The 26,308-nt window shown below is 35.0% G+C and overlaps 1 protein-coding gene across 11 annotated transcripts in view; it reads left to right on the top strand.

Annotated features, from left to right (window-relative positions):
• Positions 1-26,308, top strand: part of HIPK3 (homeodomain interacting protein kinase 3) — a 97,816-nt gene that overhangs the window by 27,023 nt on the left and 44,485 nt on the right. For all 11 annotated transcript variants that reach the window (XM_007497239.3, XM_007497241.3, XM_007497238.3 and 8 more), the window contains one exon: positions 5,950-7,027. In XM_007497239.3, the coding sequence (XP_007497301.2) occupies positions 5,952-7,027 (1,076 nt within the window). In that variant the 5' untranslated portion in view covers positions 5,950-5,951. The remainder of the gene's footprint in view (positions 1-5,949; positions 7,028-26,308) is intronic.

Raw genomic sequence — 26,308 nt, 5'->3', positions numbered from 1 at the left:
TTGAAAAATATAATGAAATAGAAATTCAGATAGTATTGAGGTAGTTTAACAATTAAATGAAATATAATCTTTGAATTTGTAGAGGAAACAAGTGGTATTCATTGCTGGTGAAGTAATTTTGCAGCATCTTTTTGAAAAGCAATCTGAACATTACAGATAAAAATTACAAAAATCATTCCCTTTAACCTACTGATTCCATTGTTGGTAATATATCATGAAAATGTTAACAAAATGTTATACAAAAATGCTATTTTTCAGGCCTAGAGACGGGAGGTCCTAGGTTCAAATCTGGCCTCAGACACTTCCCAACTGTGAAAGTCACAACTTCCCAACTGGGCAAGTCACTTGACCCCCATTGCCTAGCCCTTACCACTCTTCTGCCTTGGCGCCAATACACAGTATTGACTCCAAGATGGAGGGTAAGGGTTTAAAAAAAATGCTATTTTGTTAGTAATTATAATTGTAAAATAATTGGCTGTTTTGATTTAAACCTGTAATGTCATTAGTGTAGAAAATTCCTTTTTGAATATCAGGAACTTAAAAGAATAGGAGTAAGAGATTTAGGAAATGATAAGAAGGGAAAAGATGATCTGGCTATATGGCTAGGATGAAGGATAACAAGTAGACAAGGAGAGTACCTGTAGAATTCAAGAGGAGAGTTTAAGGAAAGCTTCCAGCCCCAAGAGTGGAATCCTGCCTCTCACCCTTTTATGGAACTTATGGAAACACATGGACTAGAGTCATATTGGTCTGTAGGCATGGGTGGATTTTGATTTGATTTGTTGGGAAAGAATTTCCAAATTAATAAAACCATTTGAGGTTTTTTGAGAGAACACCTGGTTTAGTCTCCGATGCTACAGGTTGGCACTAATATGTAATTTTTAGTCTTAGAGAAGTTCCTGGGAATTTTGAGCCCAGTGTTCATAAATATCCAGTAATAAGAAATTATTTAAGTAAATTATTTTAATGTCATGGTATTTTCATGTAATTTCTTGAAAGGCCTTTATGAAATAAGTTCTGTTAGGAAGTTAAACTTTTATGCATTTAAATTCATTTATTTATAAAGTTAATAAAAAGTATACATTTCCATTTAATTTTATTTTCAGTTTTGAGTTCTCTCCTTCCCCTTCTACTAATTAAGAAGGAAAGAAAAACAAATTCCATATTAGATCTTCTGCTGCTTTATATTTTAAATATTGTTTTATGATATGATATTTATGATTATGATTCATTTTAAAAATGCATTTATTTTCTTAGAGCCAGTTTCTTAATGTTCATTTCTTACCATATTAGCATCTTTCTTACTAAATCCTGAAAAAATATTCATGTTGATGCAAGGCATGAAACTTCCATGAACAAATCTTTGACCTCTTTTGTTTTATAGTTATGAAGAGTCATTTTGACTATTTTCTCCATGCTTAACCTTAATTTGAAGTTACTGGGTGTTCATATATTTATTAACTTTGTTAAGAGGTTATCATTAAGTACTTTGATATTTCTCTGTAACGAGTTTTGCTATTTAAGCTGCAGTTATCTATAAGGCCGAATAGATTTTTTTCCTTTGCTCATCTCCCTGAAAGAAATCTGAGCAAGTGTTCCATGAAATGATACTTGTTGCCTTTGGGTGCATGACAAAACTTTCAACTTCTTTATTTGCTCCTCTAAGGAGAAACTGGGAGCTATCCTTCCTGTTTTAACTGCAACGTAATGTCTGCTGGTTTCACTTAGAGTAAAATGTCAATATAATATGGTTTGTTTCTTCTAATAGTATGTTTACCATACATTGTTAGGGAAACATCTCATTTTGATGTTTATTGACTCTAAAAACTGAGTTGTTTCTAAGGACTTGTTGCTTCCTAATTTTATGCCAGATTTCCATCATGGTACAAGTAAAATAGAGCTATTTTATAGTTGTTTTTTGTTTCCTATTTATCCCAAAGAATTCATCATTAGTGGTTAGTTCTGGAGAGTTAAGTCTCTTTATACTTAGCTATTCTTCAGAAAGCTGGCATAGGCTAATGGCATAGTACTTGGAAGCTTTTCCCAGGAATTTGTACTCTTTGTCATCTTCAGAGTGTTGGGATTGTGTCCAGGTCTTGTTGAGATATTAGTAAGATTCTTGTGTAAAACACTGTGGGGGGAGGGGAGGGAAGAGTATTTCTTATTTTTCAAAGGGCCGGAGTTGATCAAAGCATTTTATTTAGCTCCATAGTAAAATGAAGCAAGGAAACATTATTGAGATATAGGAAACTATATTATTAGACTAGTGAGTGGTCTCCAAAATTGGGACTGGAGCTCCCTGAGCAGTCGGCGACATAACTTGAGGGGAACTGATCCCAAGGGGGTTTGTGATTAATCAAATGGAAGATGGGAAGACTGGTTTTATTCCATACCTCAGCAGATAGCCAATAATGGGATTTGTCTCAAGCATAAACACATCTATCCTTATTGCTCCACAATCTTTTTTACCTGCTATGATCTTTTTTATGTAAGCTCTAAGGTAGTCCTTTTTTAGGTGGGTAGTCCCACCTACAGTTATCAATAGAGTAAGTTGGGCTTGAAATCAGGAAGACTTGAGTTCAAATGTTACCTCAGACACTTACTAGCACTGTGGCCCTGAGCAAGTCACTTAACTGCTGTCTGTCTACCTTGGTTCCTTAACTGTAAAATGGGGATAATTGTATCAACTCAATAGGTTATTGCAATGATCACAGTGCCCCAGCATATAGTAGCCACTTCATAAATGCTTGTTCCTTTTCCCTTATCCCATGGTATCTTTTTTTTTTTAAACTCAGTGGGAGATAGTATAAGTAAAAAATTCTGCCCCCATGTTCTTCCTCCCAGATCATCTAGGGTGGCTCTGGGTTGGGAAGGTAGATATCAGTGTATTTTCACTTTGGGTGCATCTGAGTCACTCAGGAATTAATGGATTTGGATCCCCCCCCAATCCATCTATCATCCAGACATTCTTATTACTGTCAATCCTTCCAGTTACCCAAATTTATAGCCTCAGTGTCATACTTAACTTTCCTCCTATGTATTCAGTCAGTTGCCATAGTTCATAATTTCTATCTCTACAGTATCTCTTGAATTTAGGTTCTACTCTTTTCACATTGCTAACTACCCTAGCTTAGGTTCTTATCATTCCGCCTGGTTTATTGGAATAGCCTCCTAATTGATTGACCTCTTTGTTTTCAAGTCTTTCCCTTCTCCCATTCATCCTCCACACAGCAGCCAAAATGATTTTCTAAACTGAAGATCTGATCATGCCTTTTCACTACTGATTAAATTCTATTGGTTTCCTATTGAATGCAGAACCAAATATTTAAATTATTAAAAAAAAAAACCCTTTACCTTCTGTTTTAGTAACAACTGTAAGGCAGAAGGGCAAAGGTTAGGTAATTGGGAATAAGTGGATTGCCCGGAGTCACACAGGAAGTGTTTGAGGCTGGTTTTGAACGTAGGTCCTCCTGATTCCAGGCCTGATGTTCTACCTACTGTGCTACCTAGATGCTCCTAGGATCATATATTTTATTGTTAATTTATCCTTTTAAAAACACATTGAGGATGTATGCTCAAAATTTTTATATTTGGTACATATCAAAAAAAACGGCAAAAGACCTGACCTAGATTGTTGTAAATTGTCTCCTTACAAATCTTTTCTCTAGCCTCTCCCTTTGTCAATCCATCCTCCTTATAATCATAGCAATTTCTATAATGTGGCAGGTTTGACTGTTCTAATTAAACATATTTGGGTGTTCTGTTATTGATTGGGTAAAATTCTCTTTAGCTCAGAATATATAGTTTGTCTCTAAAATACTTTTCATTCTTTCATGCTATCATTTATGCACTCATATTTCAGAATTAGACTTATAGTGATTGTTTCTTCAGGTCCTGACATCTCTTGGATGTCTGCATTGGTTCAAATGATCCCCTTTGCTGCTGTTGTACTTCTACCATATTCTTGTCTGTTATCCTCTTCAGGTCTGATCTCAGGTATCAACTCTTCCCTAGACTTCTCCAGTTGAAAGTGATTTTTTGGCCTAGATGTTTTTTAGAGCTATTTGATTTGGCCTCTCATTTGTCTTACCTTGTACTTATTTATGTCCACAGGAACCATATTCTCCCTTTTAGATTGTAAACTGGTTGACGGGTTCTGTACTACTGATCTTCATCTTTCTATCTTATCACCTGTCATGGTAGAATTGGAATCTAGCACAAAATTGGCATTTTAAGGGTGTTTTTTAAATAGCTTGCTTGTATTTTTTATGTTCCTAAGCTTAGAAAACCTAAAACTCTGAGCTTCTTATCAGTATTAGGACTATAAACAAGATCAACCCTGTTCCTCAAGCAGCAGCTGGTGGGAATTATTAAAAAGATGCAGTGGAAGTATAAGGAAATAGAAAATTTTTCAAGGCATCTTAAGATGTTGCTTAGGTGGGGACAGCTGGGTAGCTTAGTGGATGGATTGAGAGCCAGACCTAGAGATGGGAGGTCCTAGGTTCAAATCTGGCCTCAGACACTTCCCACTTGTGTGACCCTGGGCAAGTCACTTGACCCCCATTGCCTAGCCCTTACCACTCTTCTGCCTTGGAGCCAATACACAGTATTGACTTCAAGACGGAAGGTAAGGGTTTAAAAAAAAAAAGACGTTGCTTAGGAATCATAGATAATTTTGGCTCTTATTTCATGTCAATGCCTTTGGTATCAACTGATATAACTTAATGGAAACTGACTGACTGTATTCAAGTAATACCAGATGGAAATTCAGCTCTTTCTGTGTTAGAGCTGCTGGTTAGCACTGGTACAAAGTTTGGCTTGCTTGAGGACTCTACCAATTTTTATTCTTACATATATATATTTATATATTTTCCTCCTATTTTGTTGGCATATGTTTTGAGTTATAAGTCCATATCTGGTTTATGTACCTATATTTCTTATTCTTGACAATTTGGAATAAAGAATTTCTCTGTTAAAAATAAGACTTTTTTTTGAATGTACAAAGGGAACATTAACCAAATCTGGATCCTATTGAATATTTAAACTTTGCTTTATTTGTCATCTTCTGATGTTCTAAATATCTATGTTGTAGGAGTGTATGATGGAAATACTCAAAAAGCTTTTATAAAAGTAATGTTTTATATTATATCTTTGCTGAGTATTTAGATGGGTTGGGTATTATACTGATTTTACTGCACATAAATTCCAGGTTGGTGAATAATAGGATGTTAATGCCCATAAAGAATGTTAGGTTCAATCTTTATACTCATGTTAAAATACTAAATTACAGTCACTTTCTAAAATCATTTTCTAATTAGTAGACTTTGTGCCTAGAATCTGTATTATTTGCATAAATATACATTTCCTATAGATATTTGATAAATATTTAAAGAATTATTAGAATGTTACTGAAAATAAATGTGGAAGGAGGTGAAGAAAATAAGTCAAAGATTGTTAGTAAGGTCTGCACTGGGAGAGAACAAGTTTCTTACTAGGAGTTCCTTGTACTAATGAAATGGTAGATGTGGTTATAACACTTCCTCCTTTCTAATCTGGTTGGGTCAAAGTTAAAGCTTCAATTTAGTAAAATTTGTAAATGTTTTGAAGAGATATAGAAACACTCTTGGAATGTTCAGGACATATTCTCCATCTCTTTTGAAGACATTTTTCAAGGTTCAATAAATGCAGATGAAACTTTAAGCTCCTGAAATTTATATTTTTATATATATATATATATATATATATATATATATATATATATATATATATATATACACACACACATACACACACATATATATACATATATACATACATACATACATATATATTTATATACCAGAAGTGTGTCTGCTTTGTGCATTTTTAAGTAACTTAAAATTTTTCGCATCAGTTGGCCTTATTTGTGAATTGTAAATTAATTATTATTTTTCTTCTTTTCCTTTGTAGGTATGGCCTCACAAGTCTTGGTCTATCCACCATATGTTTATCAAACTCAGTCAAGTGCCTTTTGTAGCGTGAAAAAACTCAAAGTAGAGCCAAGCAGTTGTGTATACCATGAGAAAACCTATCCCCAAACCTATCTGAATGGTAGAAACTTTGGAATTTCTCATCCTTCAATTAAGGAGAGTACTTTTCATACAAAGATACCATTGAACAGATCACGAGGACATAACATTTTGTTGCAGACAAATACTGCTGCTTTTAAAAACACTGCAGGTGCTACCAAGGTCTTAGGTGCCCGGGCGCAGCCCCCTCACGTGGAAGCACCTTCATCTGGTACCCGGGGAAGCACCCAGCGATGGGGATTGAAGCGTAAGAGTAAAGAGCTAGAGAATCAAAGTAGCGCGATGCAGATTGTTGATGAACTGTCTATACTGCCTGCAATGTTGCAAACAAACATGGGAAATCCAGTGACGGTTGTTACAACTACAGCAGCATCAAAGCAGAATTGTACCAGTGGAGAAGGAGATTATCAGTTAGTACAGCATGAAGTTTTATGTTCACTAAAAAATACATATGAAGTCCTTGATTTTCTTGGGAGAGGGACTTTTGGCCAGGTAGTCAAATGCTGGAAAAGAGGGACAAGCGAGATTGTGGCAATCAAAATTCTGAAGAATCACCCTTCTTATGCACGTCAAGGACAAATAGAAGTGAGCATATTATCAAGACTCAGTACTGAAAATGCTGATGAATTTAATTTTGTAAGAGCTTATGAATGCTTTCAACACCGTAACCATACTTGCTTGGTCTTTGAGATGTTGGAACAGAATTTATATGATTTTCTGAAGCAAAATAAATTCAGTCCGCTGCCACTTAAAGTAATACGACCTATCCTTCAACAAGTAGCTACTGCACTGAAAAAACTGAAAAGTCTTGGTTTAATTCATGCTGACCTTAAACCAGAGAACATTATGTTGGTAGATCCTGTCCGGCAGCCATACAGGGTTAAAGTAATAGACTTTGGATCTGCTAGCCACGTATCAAAGACTGTTTGTTCTACATATTTACAGTCTCGGTACTACAGGTAGGTGGGAACTGTTTTTAATTCCAAAGGAATGCTTAATTTGAGTTGAAGAAATAGGCATGTTTCCAAGATTGCAAAGACATGTATAGAAATCGACATGGATACACAGGTCTGATGATTTCTTAATATCCTTAAAGTACAAAACACACCTCTATCATCTGGGGTCCTTCTTGCACAGCTTTTGGTTAATCGTGTCACACTTTATAATAATATAGCTCATATTAGACAGAAGTGCTTTAGTAGGAACAGCATTTTTCTTTCTAACATCTGTGAAATATGAAGAACAAGGATATTCATTCTCATTTTAGAGCTAAGGTACAAATAAGTTAACCTACTGAGAAAGGTTTCTGGTGTTCTTTGTTTTTCATTTTCAAACTTCTCACTTGAGGCACCACTTTGTTTAGGGCAGTGATGGTGAACATTTTAGAGACTGAGTGCCCAAACTGCAACCCCCACATAGCATGGGAACCAACCCTCCCTGACCCCCTTCCCGGTCTTACCCTAGACAGGGGAGGGAGGAAGCACTCCCATTGGGCTGATGGGCAGAGGGTCAGGTCATGTGAGGAATGTGTTCAGGAACCCATGGGGTGGTAGAAGGGAGCATTCCCCCTCCGGCACACGTGCCATAGGTTTGATAACACAGGCTTAGGGATCTTTTCTTGATCCCTCAACCATTAACTATTGCTTCTTTCTGTTTTGTAGGAAATTGATATATGTTTATATAGGTATGTGCTAGCTCCACCAAGAGAATACTGAGACTGTTTTCATTTTTATCTTTTTTATTCCTCATCATCTAGCATAGTGCTTAATAAATATTTGTTGATTGATTTAATACTGACAATAATTGGGTATTTGAAATTTTTATGAAAGATTTAAGGATGTTACCAAAAATTAATTTAATATATGAACAGATAAGTTCTTCTTTCCTTGATGATTTCTCAATTTAAACTGATAATCCCGTAATATATGTTTTTCTCTTGTCACAGATTATCCACCTACATGATATAGTTTACCACTAATAGTATATGTGATTTTGTTAATATATACATTTTTGTATGTGTAGATTTGTAGATAGGATTTTTATTAGTGATTAGAACAGAATTTAAGTTCCTGGTTTGATTTTTAAAGGAGCCAGTTAAATTGTCTTAATAATATATGTCCTTTTACCTTGATAGCAATTTTGGGCAGATATAATTTTGATGATTTGGAGAGGGTCAAACCTGTCGACAGTTCAGCAGAAGTTAGTAACTATTAGAGGGGCAACTAGGTGGACAGTAGATAGAGCAGTAGACCTGGAAATGGGAGATCTTAGGTTCAAATCTGGCCTTGGACACTTTGTAGCTATGTGACTTTGGGCAAGTCACCTTTTAGCCTTTCTGTCATAATTGTTACTGAGTCAGAAACTAAGGGTTAAAAAAGTTAATAACTTTTATTGAAAAATCAATTCATAATACATGCAATGAGCATATGTAAATAAAATTATCTGTGTAAAAGAGAATACATTTTGTTTTGCTCAGGAATAGTGATACTCAAGTCAGTGAAATTAATTGAAATAAATATAAATTTATTCTCCTAAATATTACTCATGAGACTAAAATTTCTTAGTTTTTTGGGTAAGGGGGAGGAATGTAGATATTTATATCTTAAATGTCTCAACATAGATTGGGTAATAATTTTTCTTTATATAACTTTTATCCTGAGATTTTACTGGATTCTCCCAACTTCATGTAACTCAATTTCCTGTTGTTTTAGATGACTCCTATATTTGGGTCATGGAATTCTTCAGTAGCTCAGATTTAAGGACCTTTTTTTTTAATATCTGGATTTTTTTAAAACTTGGAAATGTATTGCCTGACTTAAAGAAGACATGGGTTCCAAATAAATTTTGCTATCTAATATTTATTGAGTGGAAAGAATATAAGCTATTTAAGAAAGGCCTAAACTATTAAATATATATCCACAGTATATTATTAATATAGCACTGGTAGTTTAAGCTTACTAAGATAGTCTTAAACTAGCTTTTCTGTTTTATTCATGGAAAACAGAGTAATTTTTTAAAACTATTTTTAAAATTTAAGATATCAATATTAAGTTGTATATTCTAGAATTTAAATAATTTCATTGTAAAATAGTGTGTTTATGTATATACATATAGAGAAATTAATCACAGTTCTCTTGATCTTTATAATAGAATTATCTTTTTAAGGAACAAAATCTTTCCTGAATAAGAAGGTATAATTGTCTGGAAATTTATCTTTTCCCAGTACAATCAGGCCTATACTTTTAAGGCTTCACAGTTAAGGAGAGTATGAGGGGGAAAATAGATAATATTTTATATCCTTAACTCATGATTTCTAGAAATTGTTATATGAAAAGCATCATCTGGCCAGGAGTATATTTTATTAGTAGTTGATATTTTATGTTTAGAACTTTAACCTTGCTAGCCCTTGATAACTCTGTCAGTGTATTATGTGAGTTGGTGTAAATGAAAACCTAATTCCTTTGATTGTGTGTTACACCTTGATCTTAAAACATAATGTCAACAGGAAATGGCAGTTAAGCTTCAGAGACTAACCTTAACAAGTAAACCTTGAAGAGAGAGAAGCACAGTATGAGCACAAATGCTCACAATCCCTATGTAAACAACTTGCAATTGGGAATAGCCTCACATGTTATTCTATCACTTTGAACTGTGCATCAGAGAAATGTAGTGCGGGAATATCTTAAAATAGGCAGAGGGTGGTGGCCAGAGACTGTTGACTACTATAGATGGCGAGGCTGTCTCACTGTTACAGTGAAAGAAGCCAGAAGTGCATGCTACTAAGGGCATTGATTTGCTCAAGGTCAGCATGTACTAAAGTCAGCTGCTATACTTATGAATGTGGCTACTCTCTGGAACCTGTAGGGTTTTTGCATGCATAAAAAGTTGTAGCAAGTAAGTACCATGTTTATGAAGTGGAGTGAGTGACTGGATTTAGGTCATGAGTTTCTTTTCTAACATAGTAAACTTTGGCACTAATATTCTGGGTCACTTCAAGACCTAATTCCTATTTCCCTTTTTTCATTTGAAAGTGGGGACACAGGAATAATACACACAATAATACACACACACCATTTTTTGTTTTGTTTTTTATGTTCTTGATTTTCATTTAGAACTTGTTTTTTTAATGCAACTTTTGAGTTAACTTTAACTTCAATTTGTAAATCAAGACTTATTTTCTGCTTTACCACAAAAAGCTTAATTTAATTTCTCAATAATTTTTCTTATGGTATTTTAAATTTTTTGAGATTTTTGTAGAGAGGTGGATCCTTCCAAAAGAACCCAAGTTCAGATTTTGCCTCCACACTAGCTGTGTAACTAGTCAAATCACTTAATTTCTGTTTGCCTGAGTTTCCTCATCTGTAAAATGGGCATAAATAATAGCACTGACTGTCCAGCATGGTTATGAGGATAAAATGATACCGCATTTGTAAGGTGCTTACATTTTATGAAAAGAAGCAGATTATTGTTGTACAGCTCGATACAGAACCATTAAAATAGATATAAAATATAGTTGTAAAATCATTTTTATTAGTAGATATTAATAATATATAGTAGATAAACATTTTATGGTCAACTTTATATTTTTCAAAGCATTTTCACTTACATTTTCTCCTTCACATGTAGTGGATAGAATCATAGATTTAGATTTATGAAAACCATGGCTAAAATCCTGACTGAAATTTAGTAGCTCTGTTTCCTGTGGGTAGGTCATTTAACTGGAACATTTTTTGCTAAGACATGAATGAGGTTGTTAATGGAGGGAGCTGCTACACTGAGTCTTGTGCTAAGGAAATCATAGAATTAGGTGGTGCTGGAATTTTTTTTTTATTTGTTTCTCATATTTTTCATGAGAAAGGCAAGACTGATAATCTGACAGTTGAGAATCCTAAATCTCATTGGGTTAAATTAACTCCTCCAGGGTACTCTGGAGACCATGCCTACATCCCAGATTCCAAGGTTTGGAATCTTCTCTACCTCTTTTCCCTCTTCCCTCTACAAGTTGGAAATGAGTCATGTTTTGTGACTTCAGGCTCAGAGAACTATTACTACTATAGGCTTGCAAATCAAAATTTATTCATGGTTTTTCAAGTAAATTATTTGATTAAGTGACCTTTTTCCACTGTAATACAGACTTAATTCACTGGTCAATTTGCTGATTCTTCCCAGAAAATTTTTCTTAATTATGATGGCATTTACTCACACTCATTCAGCATACCTTTTTATATATTAAAACTATTTTGTGTATATATAATGTGTGTTATATATACATATATAATATAATGACCTGTTTTAGGTACAAGGGAAAAAATTTGAAAACATAAACATTTTATTTGGTACACAGTTATACAGATGAGAAAGAAAGAAAAGCTTGCCTTTTAAATTCTGAACCAAGTAATATTTCATGCTGAAAATATCCTAGGACTATTTATCAAAATATACTACCTTAAGTGGTAAGTATCTGAAGTGTTAATCTTTGAAAAGAAAATAATATAATGAAAAAGTTAAATCTCTTTGCTTTAGAATGTTTTTTGTTATGTTTTTAATTCACATTGTAGCAACTGTAAGACAACACAAAATCTAATTTTTGTTCATGTTAATTCTATAATCACCTTAACTTTGCATTCTCCTTAATATATTTCTCTTCTTCTGCAGTAATTAATTTAGCTATCTAAATGCAATTTAGATTGTTAGCATTACACTTTTAACATTTCTTAAAAGTTTATATTGGCTTTGTCCCTTAAATTAAAAGGATGGGAAACTATAAATGGGATAAGGTGGGGAAAAAGGTGGGAAATACTGTCCTCCCTGCATACCAAAATTCCAATAACGATTCCTATAGAATATTAATGAAAAGTCTAAACTTATTTTATCCTTTGGTGTAGTATCTTGTAAGCATTCTTTATTTGAGGGTAGTTGCTTATAACAAAAGTGTAAAATTTGGTAGTTTTAATTTAATGATGGAAGCTTCGGGACTTAATCATCTTTTTTCCTTTAGTTCTCCTAAGCTTTCATGACCCCTTTTGATATTTTTCAGTTTTTTTTTTTTTATTAGCTACCATGACCAATTTCCTGGAGTTGTTGGGTTTGTTTGCTTTAAACATCCTTCAAACATTTTAATATACAGTAACTCTTTTATTGGACACCAGAAGCATATTAACAATAGCTTTTATTAAAAAAGCTTCCTGACTTCTGTAAATAGTTTTAGATCATCTCGAGATGTATTTTTTTGTTTTTCTTTAATACAAGATAAAATCTTTTAAAACAGTAGGAGATCTTTTTCTTTAGTCATATTTTTAAAGATTGATTTAAGAATTGGTTTCATTTCTAGATATCGATGTTGAGAAACAATTAAATAATAAAAGCACTAGATATCATTATTGGAAAAATAGACATTATAAAAGTATTTTTACACTCTTTTCTTTTTCATATTACTTCTTTGTATATCCTACCCCCTGAACATCTCTCTTAAATTCTCTTGAAATATACTGCCTATCAGAGAGAAACTGAAGAGTTTTATAAACAGAAATCTCACATTGACCTAATCATTTGAGAATTGTTAATTCATGTTAAATCATAAGATTCAATTAACTTTTAGAATTTAACCTGTATGTTAAGTTATAGGCAAATAGGTCAACTAGCTAATGCTCATCAATCAACTTATCTTGCTTATATTGATACAGATGCATCTATATTTATGTGGTTGTACTTATTTGAGGCAGTTAGGATATTAAAATAGCATTTATTAAGTTCAGCAAAATATTGAGTTTTGCTTTCTTTCGTTCTCTTTATTGTCAAAAATTATTGTTGGCTTTTAAGAAGTGTTTTCCAATATATTAAAAGCTCCTTGGGAGAATTGTGAAATAGATGAACCATTAACTTGAAAACTAAATATTGTGTTAGATACTTGGCTATAGTCATAGAAATTAGTAATTGCATAAGTTTCAATATATTGATCAAGGAAGGCTATTAATTTAGTTAATTAGGCCATGATAGATACACTATCAAAATGTTAAAGTCATGTCATTTAGTACATGAGAATTGGGCTACAGCACTGGTTTCTGGATAGATGCTGTGGGCCTTTAATATAGATAAAACTGCCTCAAAATGGGATTGTTTTAAATACTTCAATAATTAGATCTCCTGGTGGAATCCAAAGGATTCTAAGTTCTGTTCTACTGGGAATAATATTATAGCAGGATTGGATTAGATAAACTTTAAAACCCCTTCCAGAATAAAATTCTATGATTCTAATATACTTAATGACTTTTTTACTTTTTAAATTTTGGATGAACAAAACTAAAGGATTGTGGTATTTGTAATTCCAGAAGTTCAGATGCTTTTCTCAATATAGTTACTCTTTTCAGTTCAAACAGCTCATGCTTTTCTTCTTAACATTTAATGCCCTTTGTACTCTTCTTTATAACTTGCCTCTTGATAATCTTCTCCCTCTTCTCTTCCCTCAATTTTATATAAAGATAAAGCATTGTAGTTGATTTAGAGAACATTTAAAAATATTTCATAGACATCTTTTCTTTTTGCCTCATAATTATTTTTTTTGAAAAAAAAAACACAAACAAAAAAAAGAGCCTTCTTATTAACATTATGGAAAAGTTAATATGACCCAACTGAATTCAAGAGTATTACTAGAAATAAGGAACCTTCAATTCAAATCTAATTCTGCCATTGACTCATTGTATATAACTTTGAATAAGTTGCCTCACTTCCCCATTACTAAGTTTACTCATTGGTTAAATACAGATAATAATTTTCACTCATTTTCCTTGAATGAGTAATGTTAAGAGTATAAAGCCATATAATATCTAAATGCCAAGTAATGATGGAGTGAAAAATACTTTTAAAGGCTTACTAGCATAGTGATATTGTTGTGGTAATTATGTAGTCTGTACCTATAAAAAATATGTTACATATACAAGACTTCAGTCAGCTTCAGATTATGAGTCCAGGATTGCTTATGCTTATTTAACTAAATTATTCATTTGGGGGAAGGGGAAACCTCAGAGATTTTTTTATTGATTTATGTTCATATACATTGTTTTTGTGAATATTTAAAGCCATATTAATTTTTATTCTTTTGTTTGTTAAAAATGATATTTTAAAAAATATCATTTGTCTATGCTAAGCGTGAAATTCTGGTGTGTTAGTAAAATTTCATGTTTATACTACAGAAGGACTTCCAGCACTTATGCGCCTTTGACTCTTCAGCATTTTAATTAACTGTGGAATTCAGTTCTCAGGATGCTGTTAGTTGGAGTGAGTCTTTGTATGGAATAGTGCCAATTCAGTGGCCAATAAATAATTTAGGTATCAGCTGGTATAACAAGATCGTATTACTTAAGGGATAGTATAATATTTACTCAACTTTTTGGGATGAAAAATAATGGAATGTTAAGAATTAATAAACTGAAAGCAGAACTGCATTTTTCTTTTGACAATAAATATACTACTGTATTTTACAAAGTAATCATATGTGGGCATCCTCAATCCTATACTATTTCAAAGTCCTTTCACTTAGGCAATGGAAAGGTCAAAATACATTTTTAAAAGAGGATATAGACAGACTAGGGTTTCCCCCTATAGTTTCTTTTCCTGAGATTAATATAATATTTATCTATTGCAGAAGAAAATATTAAGTACAGAAAAATTGGTACTTAGAATATTTGTCATGTTCCATATATGTATGTGTATATTTACACAAATAGTGGTAGAACCAGTTGATTTTTTCTGAGTGGCACAATTAATTAATGGGGACCAGTATTAGAATGCCAGTTTCTCATAGAAAGAGCTACAAACACATTTTATATACAATGGAAAAGGCATAGATGGTTAAAATTGCCTTTTTTATATTTCACTCAGGTCTTACATGATCTTGGGACAGGTTTCTTTTTAATGATTTTAGTATAGACTTAAGTACATTTGGTATTTTATTATTATTTTTAAATATGGAAAATTTTATTTAATTAATTTAGAATATTTTCCCATGGTTACAAGATTCATGTTTTTTCCCTCCCCTTGAGCTCTTCTTCCTCCTCCTGTAGCTGATGTGCAATTCCCCTGGGTTTTATATGTTTCATTGATCAAGACCTGTTTCCATATTACATTTGGTATTTTAAAAGATTATCTTTGATATATTTTGTTATTACATCTTTCATGAAATATATTCTTCAAAAATGGTAAAGGAAAATCACCTACTATAGTGATTATAACTGAGAGCAGTTGTCACTTTCCATTTTGGAGTTTGTTTTTTAACAGAATGAAAGGTTATGTGCTTTAATTTGGTAACAGCCTTTTCTACTTTATTTGGCTTGGTGAGCAATTCATTCTTTGTGCTTGTATCCCCATAACATTTAGCGTAGGACCTGAAACATAGTAGACATTTAATATTTATATACTGATTATTTTAGAATCAATATGATAAAAATTTGTCAGGGTCAAGATTTCTTTTCAAAAAGATTCCTGCTTTTAAAGTTAAGGTTATGAATTGAATTTCTTTTTTAAACTACTTTTTAAAATACTGTATTGGTATAATCTGTGCCTCAAGGAATTTGATGTTATGGTCCTTTCGTTCCTGAGTACCTGTTCACTTTTGTGTATGTTCTATTCAATGTAAATCAGTGACCTAAGATTAGTAGTAAATATAGGGAATCATTTTTTAGCAGAAGGTTCAGGTCTCCCACTAGTATAGTCTTTCTATCTCTTTCATCATTGAGCTCCACTAGATTCTCCTTTAGAAATTTGGATGCTATGCCATTTGGTGCATACATGTTGAGTACTGATATTTCCTCATTGTCTATACTGCCTTTTATCAGGATGTAATTACCTTCCCTATCTCTTTTAACTAGATTTATTTTTACTTTGGCTTTGTCAGATGTCATGATTGCCTTCTTTTTATCAGTTGATGCCCAATATATTTGGCTCCATTCTCTTACTTTCACCCTATGCATATCTGTCTTCCTCCTGTGTGTTTCTTGTAGACATATCTGTCTTCCTCCTGTGTATTTCTTGTAGACAGCATATGGTAGGGTTTTGGATTCTAGTCCACTCTGCTATTCGCTTGTGTTTTATGGGTGAGTTCATTGCATTCACATTCAGAGTTATGATTACTAGCTGTGTATTTCCCAGCATTTTGATTTCTATTCCTGATCCTACCTTTTCTTCTTTCACTATTTCATTCTATACCAGTGTTTGTTTTTAATCAGTCCCCCTAGTTCCTACCCTTATTTTACTTCCCTTTCTACCCCTCTCTCTTCTTATTCCCCACCTTATTTACTTTGCAGTCTTTTTAAAACTACCCCTCCACCTTCTCCTTCCCTTGTGATGCTTGCTTCCCTCCCCACCAGTCCATTTGTTATCCTTCTTCTTCCCTATAGGGTACAAGTCTGTTCTCAGCCCCAAAGGATTGGATTGTTCTTCCCTCTTTGGGTCAATTTCGATGCATGCAAGAGTTGAGCATTTCCTATCTCCAACCTCTTTACCCTTCCAGTGTATTGATGTTCTCCCCCTTCCCGCCACGAGCTTCTTTGTGACATATAAATTTATCCCCTTTTATTTGTTTTCTCATTTCTTTTAGTATTAATTTCTTTTTTTAGCTCTAGTTGTATATAAATATATATATACACACAACATATATGTATTTATGCATACATATATCTATATACATATTTATGTGCTGTCATTTCATCCTGTGTAGTTTGTCACTGTTCCCTCTACGTATAATTCTAATAGCTGCCCAGGTGATAATAACAATTTTTAAGAGTTACCAATGACCTCTTTTCTTATAGGAATACATATCATTTTAACTTATTGGGTCTCTTAAAAAAAAGGCTTTGTTTGTTTTGTTTTGTTTTTCTTTTTCCCCTCTTTTTTTAATTACCTTTTGATGATTCTCTTGTTCTGTGCTTGGGCATCAAATTTTCTGTGCAGGTCTGGTCTTTTCTTTACAAATGGTTGGAATTCTTCTATTTTGTTGAAAGACCATACTTTCCCCTGTAAGAATATAGTCAGTTTTGCTGGGTAGTTGATTCTTGGTTATAGACCTAGTTCCCTTGCTTTCTGGAATATCATATTCCATGCCTTTTGGTCCTTCATTGTAGATGCAGCCAGATCCTATGTTATCCTCACTGTGGTTCCATGGTATCTGAATGACTTCTTGATAGCTTGTAATATTTTTTCCTTGGTCTGATAGTTTTTGAATTTGGCTATAACATTCCTGGGTGTGGTCAGTTGGGGATTAAGTACAGGAGGTGATCTGTGGATTCTTTCAATCTCTACTTTTCCCTCTTGTTCTAGAATATGGGGGCAGTTTTCTTGGATAATTTCCTGTAGTATTATGTCCAGGCTTTTTTTTTTTTGTCATGGTCTTCTGGTAGACCAATGATTCTTAAGTTGTCTCTCCTTGAACGATTTTCTAAATCTTTTGTTTTGTGAATAAGATGCTTCATATTTTCCTCAATTTTTTCATTCTTTTGGTTTTGTTTTATAGTGTCCTGCTGCCTTGTGAGGTCACTTAATTCTAGTTATAGTCTGGTTTTTACAGACTGGATTTCATCCCAGGCTTTTAGATCATCCTTCTCCTTCTGGTCTGATTTTCTTTGGAGGTCATCTTTCATTATCTTTACCTCGTCTCTCATCTCCTTTGCCTCATCTTTCATCCTCCTTACCTCATCTTTTATTTCCTTTGCCTCATGTTTCATCTTCTTTGCCTCATCTTTCATCTCTTTGCCTCATTTTCAAGCTGGTTGATTTTGGCTTTCAAGACACTATTTTCTGTTTCCAGATGACTTATTTTAGTTTTTTAAGTTCTTTTCCCAATTGTCTTCAGCCTCTCTTAATTGTGTTTTGAATTGCATTTTGAGTTTTTCCAAAGCCTGTAACCATTTCACTGGGATTTCTGTTTTATTGCTTGATGTTCCCTCCTCCTTCTCTGTTCTGTTTGCTCTTTGTTCATTGCCTGTATAGAAGCTGTTGATTGTAATTTCTTTTTTCTTTTTCTGTTGTTTGCTCATATTTACCCCTTCTTTGCTCCCTGTAGTTGTCTGTGCTATTGCTCCTCTCTCTCTCTCTCTCTCTCTCTCTCTCTCTCTCTCTCTCTCTCTCTCTCTCTCTCTCTCTCTCTCTCTCTCTCTTTTTTGTTTTGGGTTTTCTGTCAGTTTCCCCTCTTGGAGCTTTGTCAGGAGATCTCTCATTGCAGTCTGTGGGGGAGAGGTATTGGAGCTTGAGCTTCCCTGTCCTCTGGAGGCTTTGATTAGATTAAAGTCCAGCAGTCTGTGGGGGAGGGGTTTTGGAGCTTGAGTTTCCCTGACCTCTGAAGACTTTTGATGGGATTAAATTGAGCTGGGTTGGGCTGGATCTGCCCTGAGGCCAAAACCTCCTGGAAGGCTGGAGCAATATGGAGGGTCTCTGCTGCTGTGACCAGGCTGCCTGCTCTGCACTCCCTCTCCAGCTCCTTCCCCACTGCCTGTATTTGACACTCTGAGCCTGACACAGTCCTGCCCACAAGGTACTCCCTCCAGACAAGTGCCTTTGACCTCCCAGAGGGCTTAGTGCTCTAGGTGGGGGAGGGGTGCTGGGAAACTTCTTTCTTCCTTCCCCTTAAACCCTAGTGTTCTTGAATTCCAGCTTTTGGTGGGGGGTGTGCCTTTTGAATTGAGTCCGGCAGGAGGGTTCCTTGGCTCTGTGTTGTTGTTAGGTTTGCTTTTCAGTCCCCTAGGAGCATTTAGTTTGTAATTGGTAAGGAAGGGTTTTCAGAGGTCTGAACTTTTGCTGCATCTATGCCACCATCTTGACTCCACTTGGGGAATCATTTTTTGGTTTAAGTGGGCCTTTGGATATTACTGGTCTCTTTGGGTAGGCCTTCCGACTTGGAGAGAATGCAAAGGCAAGTCAAATAAATTATTTGAATACTGTTTTTGAATGACTAGAATAATGTATGCCCCTTATGTAATTCAGCAACTTTTATATGTTTGTAACATGGTCCTGATAATGGCTCCAAAATATGTAACATATGAGGAGAGAAGAAAGTTTCTTCTCCTGTCTCACCAGTCTCTTAAACTAGGGCTGTGGTAGGAGGCTTTGTAATTGAAGTATTACTTAAAATTTTTCTGACTTTTTTCCAAAATGTTCCGAATATTTTCTGTTTCCAGTTCCCTTCTGTTTTACCTAGGGAAAGCTGACGTATAATTGTGTGGCCAATTGGTCTAGTATAGCTAAAAGTGATTTTTGATTTAAATAAGTTTTTATAATTTTCCCAGTTTGGGTTACATCTCTGTTGCTGGAGAGAGAGAGAATATTGTTTTTTTTTTTTTTAATATATTTTATTTGATCATTTCCAAGCATTATTCGTTAAAGACATAGATCATTTTCTTTTCCTCCCCCCCCCCCCCACCCCCCATAGCCGACGCGTAAGTCCACTGGGCATTAGATGTTTTCTTGATTTGAACCCATTGCTTTGTTGATAGTATTTGCATTAGAGTGTTCATTTAGAGTCCATCCTCTGTCATGTCCCCTCAACCTCTGTATTCAGGCAGTTGCTTTTTCTCGGTGTTTCCACTCCCATAGTTTATCCTTTGCTTATGAATGGTGTTTTTTTCTCCTGGATCCCTGTAAGTTGTTCAGGGACATTACACCGCCACTAATGGAGAAGTCCATTACGTTCGATTATACCACAGTGTATTAGTCTCTGTGTACAATGTTCTCCTGGTTCTGCTCCTCTCGCTCTGCATCACTTCCTGGAGGTTGTTCCAGTCTCCATGGAACTTCTCCACTTTATTATTCCTTTTAGCACAATAGTACTCCATCACCAACATATACCACAGTTTGTTCAGCCATTCCCCAATTGATGGGCATCCCCTCATTTTCCAGTTTTGGGCCACCACAAAGAGCGCAGCTATGAATATTTTTGTACAAGTCTTTGTGTCCATTATCTCTTTGGGGTACAGACCCAGCAGTGCTATGGCTGGGTCAAAGGGTAGATATTCTTTTAGCACCCTTTGGGCATAGTTCCAAATTGCCCTCCAGAATGGTTGGATCAGTTCACAGCTCCACCAGCAATGAATTAATGTCCCTATTTTGCCACACCCCCTCCAGCAGAGAATATTGTTTTTTGTTTTGTTTTAAAATTTTATTTAATTCGTTAATTTAGAATATTTTTCCATGGTTACAAGATTCATGTTCTTTCTCTCCCCTCCCCCTACCCTCCTTCTGTAGCTGATGTGCAACTCCACTGTGTTTTATATGTGTCATTGATCAAGACACATTTCCATAATATTAATATTTGCACTAGGGTGATTATTTAGAGTCTACATCCCCAATCATAGCCCCATTGACCCGTGTGATCGAGCAGTTGTTTTTCTTCTATTTCTACTCCCACAGTTCTTCCTCTAAATGTGGATAGCATTCTTTCTGAGAAGTCTATTACATTTGATTGTACCACAGTGTATCAGACTCTGTGTACAATGTTCTTCTGGTTCTGCTCCTTTCACTTTGCATCAATTCCTGGAGGTCGTTCCAATTCACATGGAATCCCTCCAGTTCATTATTCCTTTGAGGACAATAGTATTCCCTCACCAACAGATACCACAATTTGTTCAGCCATTCCCCAATTGGAGGACATCCCCTCATTTTCCAATTTTTTGCAACCACAAAGAGTGTGGCTATGAATATTCTTGTACAAGTCTTTTTCCTTATTAGAGAGAGAATATTGTTAGCAGATACTCTTGTGGCAAGTGTATTCATGAATTCCTCTGACCCAAAACTTCAATATATGGTAGCTAGCTTTCTTGCTCTTCTGAAATTATGTAGGAGTGGTTTCTGGATCAGTACTTGGAGATGATCTTTGCTGACCACAGCTAGAACTTGGAGAACTGGCTATCTACTTAACATTTGTAGAAGTAGTTCCCATACCAGTGACATGTCATGTATTTTTTTTAACTGAAATTTTTATTTTTTAAATTTTTTCCATGGTTACATGATGCTTCTTGTCTCCCTCCCCTCTTCCCTCCCTTCTCCTGGAGTTGACAAGCAATTTCATTGGCTTTTACATATATTATTACTTTCATCCTATTTCCATATTATTCATTTTTTGCAGTAGAGTAATCTTTTAAAGCCCAAACCCCATAAATACACATAAACAAGTGATACATCATATGTTTTCATCTAGATTTCTACTCCCACAGTTCCTTCAATGTGGGTAGCATTCTTTCTCATAAGACCCTCAGCTTTGTCCTGGATCATTGCATTGCTTTTAGTAGCAAAGACATTACATTTGATTGTCCCACAGTGTTTCAGTTACTCTGTATAATGTTCTCTTGGTTCTTCTTATTTCACTCCACATCAGTTCACATAGGTCTTTCCATTTCTCATAGAAATCAAGCAATTCATCATTCCTTATAGTGCAATAGTATTCCATTACCTTTATATACCACAATTTGTTTAGCCATTCTCCAATTAAGGGACATCCTTTTATTTTCCTTTTTTTTTTTTGCCACCACAACAAGTGCATCATTTGTTTTAAAGAAGCATTGAGGAAGGATGCTTAACTCGGAATTAGCTTGTACAATCATTTTCTGTATATTAATATGTATGCTCTGCATCTGGGAAATCCTTTGCAAGGTAAAAACCAAAGAAAGTAAAGTAACATGTCCTTTATAAATGCTGAATAGAGGAAAGTTGCAGTTGATGTTTTGCTTTAATATACTCTGCTGTAAGAATATGTTGGAAAATAATAGCAATTGAGAGAACTAGCACTGGAATAATTTGATAAAGTGTTATATGGTCTGTATGCCCAACATCATAAAAAATTTTTTTTTCACTTCAATTCTTTTTTGTTATGGTATAATACATGCAAAGAAAATCTATGGATTTCTTATTATGTTTTGAATATATATGTATTCTGATGACTATGCTTTTAGAACCTGAAGACACAGTAAAATGTCTTGGTTATTAGCTGAAGAAATCCCTGTGTGGGAATTCCTTCTACCAACAGAAATAAATCCCAAACTGTTCTGCTACTCTAAATTATCCTATTGAGTTCTGAGGCATGTAAAAGCTAAGTAACTTGTTAGCTAATAAACATTGGTGGCAGGGTTTGGATCCAGGACTTCTTAACTCTTAAGCTCTGCTCTCTTATCCAGAACATAAAACAGTGCTGACTCTGGCCTCCAAAAAACATTAATAATTTTCAAGTCAGATGTTAGATAGCTCTTTGTTTTAGAGTCATTTAAGTCATAAACTTTTAGAGCTGAGCTGTAAGAGGTTTCAGGAATCTAGATTCATCATTTAATTTTGTTGGTGAGGAAAACTCATCTCTCTGGCCCCGGGGATCATGTCTCCTTTTAGCCCTAAAGACAGCAATAGGGGCATTTGTGATACAATATGTTTCTAGATACAGTGTTGCATGTAGTATGCTCTCAGCTGTACATCCATCAGACAATGATGTCAAGAATATTCTAGGAATTATAGAAGTATGTAGTTCATTAGAGAAAGCCACAAATCATTCCTAATTTATAATATTTAATCTTTTGTAATTTGTTATCTTTTGGGTTCTTAATATTAAAAGCATAGAGCAGTTAATCTCTGCTGATTCCATGAATCAAGCTTCTCTAACTACTTCTTTCTGAGGTAATTTCTTCTGAATTTAACAATGAATTATAAAAGAGGTGGTAGCTATTGCAAAGTTGAAAATACTTCACATGTATTTACAATACATTTCAATACTCTATGATTATTAAGTATCCATCAAATTGCCTATTTTGGGCTAATTATTATTCATGATAAAAAGATGACAGTCTTTGGTGTTAGAGATATAAACTACATAAAGTATAGCTAGAAAATTGTGTAAATAAAAGGATTATGTGGTAAGGGCCATAATAGGTGGCTATAGGAATTCAAAACAAGCAAATATCATTTCCACCAGAGGATTAAGGAAAACTGAATGGAGAAAAGACTGTAGGCTTTTAGGAATCACGCAGGATGAATAGTGTAAGAAAAATGGCAAGATTAAAATGCAAAATATGTTCAGAGAATGACCAGTGATCCAATTTAGTTGTAGTTTGAGATGTATGTAGGAGAAGGAGTCTTCCAAAAATGTTGTTTGGAGTCAGAGCATCAAGGGTCTTGACATAAGACTAAAGAGTGTCAAGACATTGGTTGGCAGACTGACTGTGGACTGGTATGACTATAGCTTGTTATAAGTTTAATTTGACCACTGTGCATTGCTGGAATCAGGGAAAAACAGTTAAGAGAGGACATCTGGGATAGTGGGAAAGTGCTGGATTTGGAATCAGAGGATCCTTGGGCTTGAAATTAAACTATTTAATATCCAAGTGAAACTGTGAGAGGCATTTCACCTCTTTGAGGCCTCAGTTTCCTCATATTTGTGAACAGCTGTTTTTCAAAATACTATTTTCTGTTAACTGGTGTGGGCTGATTTGTTGGCTTTCCTACTTTGTCATATTTGGGTTTTGACAGCACTTACTTATTCAAGTGCCATGAATACAAAGCCAGAGTTTCCAAGGAAGAAATAGAACATAAGAAAACTAGATCCAGTGAAATTTGCACTGCCTATTATGCTGCTGTTTAAATTAAATCAATATTTTTGTGAATTTATACCTGTGATTTTATTTCACTGTGTATTCGTTTTCCTTCTTTTGAGAGTAGCCAGGGCCTGAATAAAAATTGTCTGGTGGTTTTGAGTTGTGGTGTTTTTGGAACTCAGAGCAAAGATATTTTCTCCTCATAGGTTGCTTTTGCCATCTACAATTTTTTTTTTGGTCCTTTACTTGGAATCAGCAAGTTTTAAATAGAGTTTAAAACTTTTCGTTTGCTCGTGCCATAGGAACTTTGGGCAAGCCACTATATCTCTTTTAGCTAAATTTTAGCTAAAAACTCCTAAATTCATATGTTGAAAAAAAATCAATTGGGATTATATAAAGTGTTTTGCAAACCCCAGCTGCTATTATTTTTTCCCCACTATGGTCAATTTTAATAGCACAGGGTATTCAGTAGGGGTAGATTTATTGCCTTTGTTCTCTGTAAAGATAATACAGCCTCTTTATTCCCTGTTTTGGGAAAATATTTCCTATTAGTGAGTTGTGTCTGTTTAAAATTATCTTGTCCAACTTTTCTGGCTTTGGCAAAAAATTACAGTATATAATGTAAATTCATACCTTTTTAGGTTTTTCGGTTGACATTTTAGTTAGATTTTCTTGTTTGTTTTTTGAAGTGGCAGTATGGGTGTATGGGGTGCTCGGGGAGGGGTAGTATCTCTGGTATGGAGGGCTTGTTGTGCCCTCATAGGGCAGCTCTCCAGCCTCTGACCCCCACCTGACACCCAGCTCTCACTTGTGGCTCCCAGTAGCTGCTAGCATGCGGCAGCGGCCACACCCCAGGCAACAGCTTCGACAGATCGGCTAAACCTTGTGAGGGTAGCCATTGGGTTCTTGACCCCTGGTGAACCAGGGCTTTGCTCACCCAGCATGTGAAGACTGCTTAGGCTGAACAGGTGGAAGAAACCAATAAGAAGGTTCAACGGCTTAGAGGGCGACGCAGCAAAGCACTGTGGAGTGCTTAGGGCCTGTTGGAGCACAAAAGACAACACGGCCACCCAATGCAGCTGAGGAAGTCTCCAGGTGTAACGAGTTTTCGTGCCATTGGACCCAGGGTTCCAATGCCTAGAGAGTGGGACTGTCTCTGTGCATCGACTTTTCCACTTAAATTTTCATGCACAAGTGTCTCTGTACAAAAATGCACAAAGACAATCGTTCTGAGAGACTCCTCCTCCTCCTCCTCCTCCTCCTCCTCCTCCTCCCTCTCCTCCTCCTCCCCCTCCCCCCTCCTCCCCCTCCCCTCCTCCTCCTCGCTTTTAGTTTGCATTACCACTAGGATGCTTAACAGATAACATTGCTGTATAGTATTTTTGTTGTTGTTGTAATACAGTTAGTTTGTAGTTAAAATTGTATTTTAAGAAATGCCAAGTCTGAGGCCTAGATGTTGCTTTTATTTCAAAATGTCACAGAAAATACTGGGAGAAATTTTAAATATAACATCAAAACCAAATCCACTTGAATTGTTACATTTATACTGATTAAATAAAAAACATGTTGGCATTAGGTGATGGTATTAATTTCTATTCTTTTGGGTAACCTTTTTCATTAACAAAAGAAGAATACTATAACCATGTTTTAAATTTCTTTATACTGTATGATATTGCAAAGGAGACAGAAATTCTCCTTAGCATATTCCCAAGTATGCAAAATAACAAATTCTTTGGTAATTAGCAGCTAGCTAGTTTTAACTCATTGTTCTTTGAAATCTGCAATTTCTTTTTGTGTGTGTGTGTGTTTAACAGCTGTCTTTATTTGTTTTCATCAAGATTGAGTACCTTTATTTGGAACAACCCAATGATCCATTCTAGTTCTTGTCTCCCAGCCTAGTTTTTTGTTTTTTAATTTTATTTAGTCAATTTAGAACATTATTCCTTGGTTACAAGAATCATATTCTTTCCTTCCTTCCCTTCCCCCCATACTTCTCGTAGTCGACCGCAATTCCACTGAGTATTACATGTGTCCTTGATCAGAACCTATTTCCATGTTGTTGATGTTTGCACTAGGATGTTCATTTAGACCAGTGGTTCTCAACCTTTCTAATGCCGTGACCCTGCAATATATAGTTCCTCATGTTGCAGTGACCCCAAACCAAAAAATTATTTTGGTGGCTACTTCAAAACTGTAATTTTGCTACAGTTATGATTTGGAATGTAAATATCTGATATGCATTATGTATTCTCATTGCTACAAATTGAGAGGTTGAGAACCGTTGATTTAGAGTCTACATCCCCAATCATATCCTCCTCGATCCATGTAGTCAAAGCAGTTGTTTTTCTTTGGTGTTTCTACTCCCACAGTGTTTCCTAGGTGTGAAGTGATACCTCAGAGTTGTTTTGATTTGCATCTCTCTGATTATTGAAATCTGCAATTTCTTAACTGTCATAGAATTTGAAACTGGCTGTCTAATCTATCTCCTCTCTGACCAAGAGTCCCTACTTGTGTACCAGTAAAATCACTAACCAGTGCCTACCCTTTGACCTAGTGCTTCTATTTTCAAGGCCTAGACCCCAGAGAGATCAAAGGAGGAGGAGGAGGAAAAGAACCCATAAGTAAAAAAATACTTATAGCAGTTTTTTCTGCACTAACCCCAAACTGGAAACTAAGCGACTGTCTTCC

Source organism: Monodelphis domestica, chromosome 6 (assembly GCF_027887165.1).
Source record: "Monodelphis domestica isolate mMonDom1 chromosome 6, mMonDom1.pri, whole genome shotgun sequence".
Lineage (NCBI taxonomy): Eukaryota > Metazoa > Chordata > Mammalia > Didelphimorphia > Didelphidae > Monodelphis > Monodelphis domestica.
This window is presented reverse-complemented; position numbering and strand designations above follow the sequence as displayed.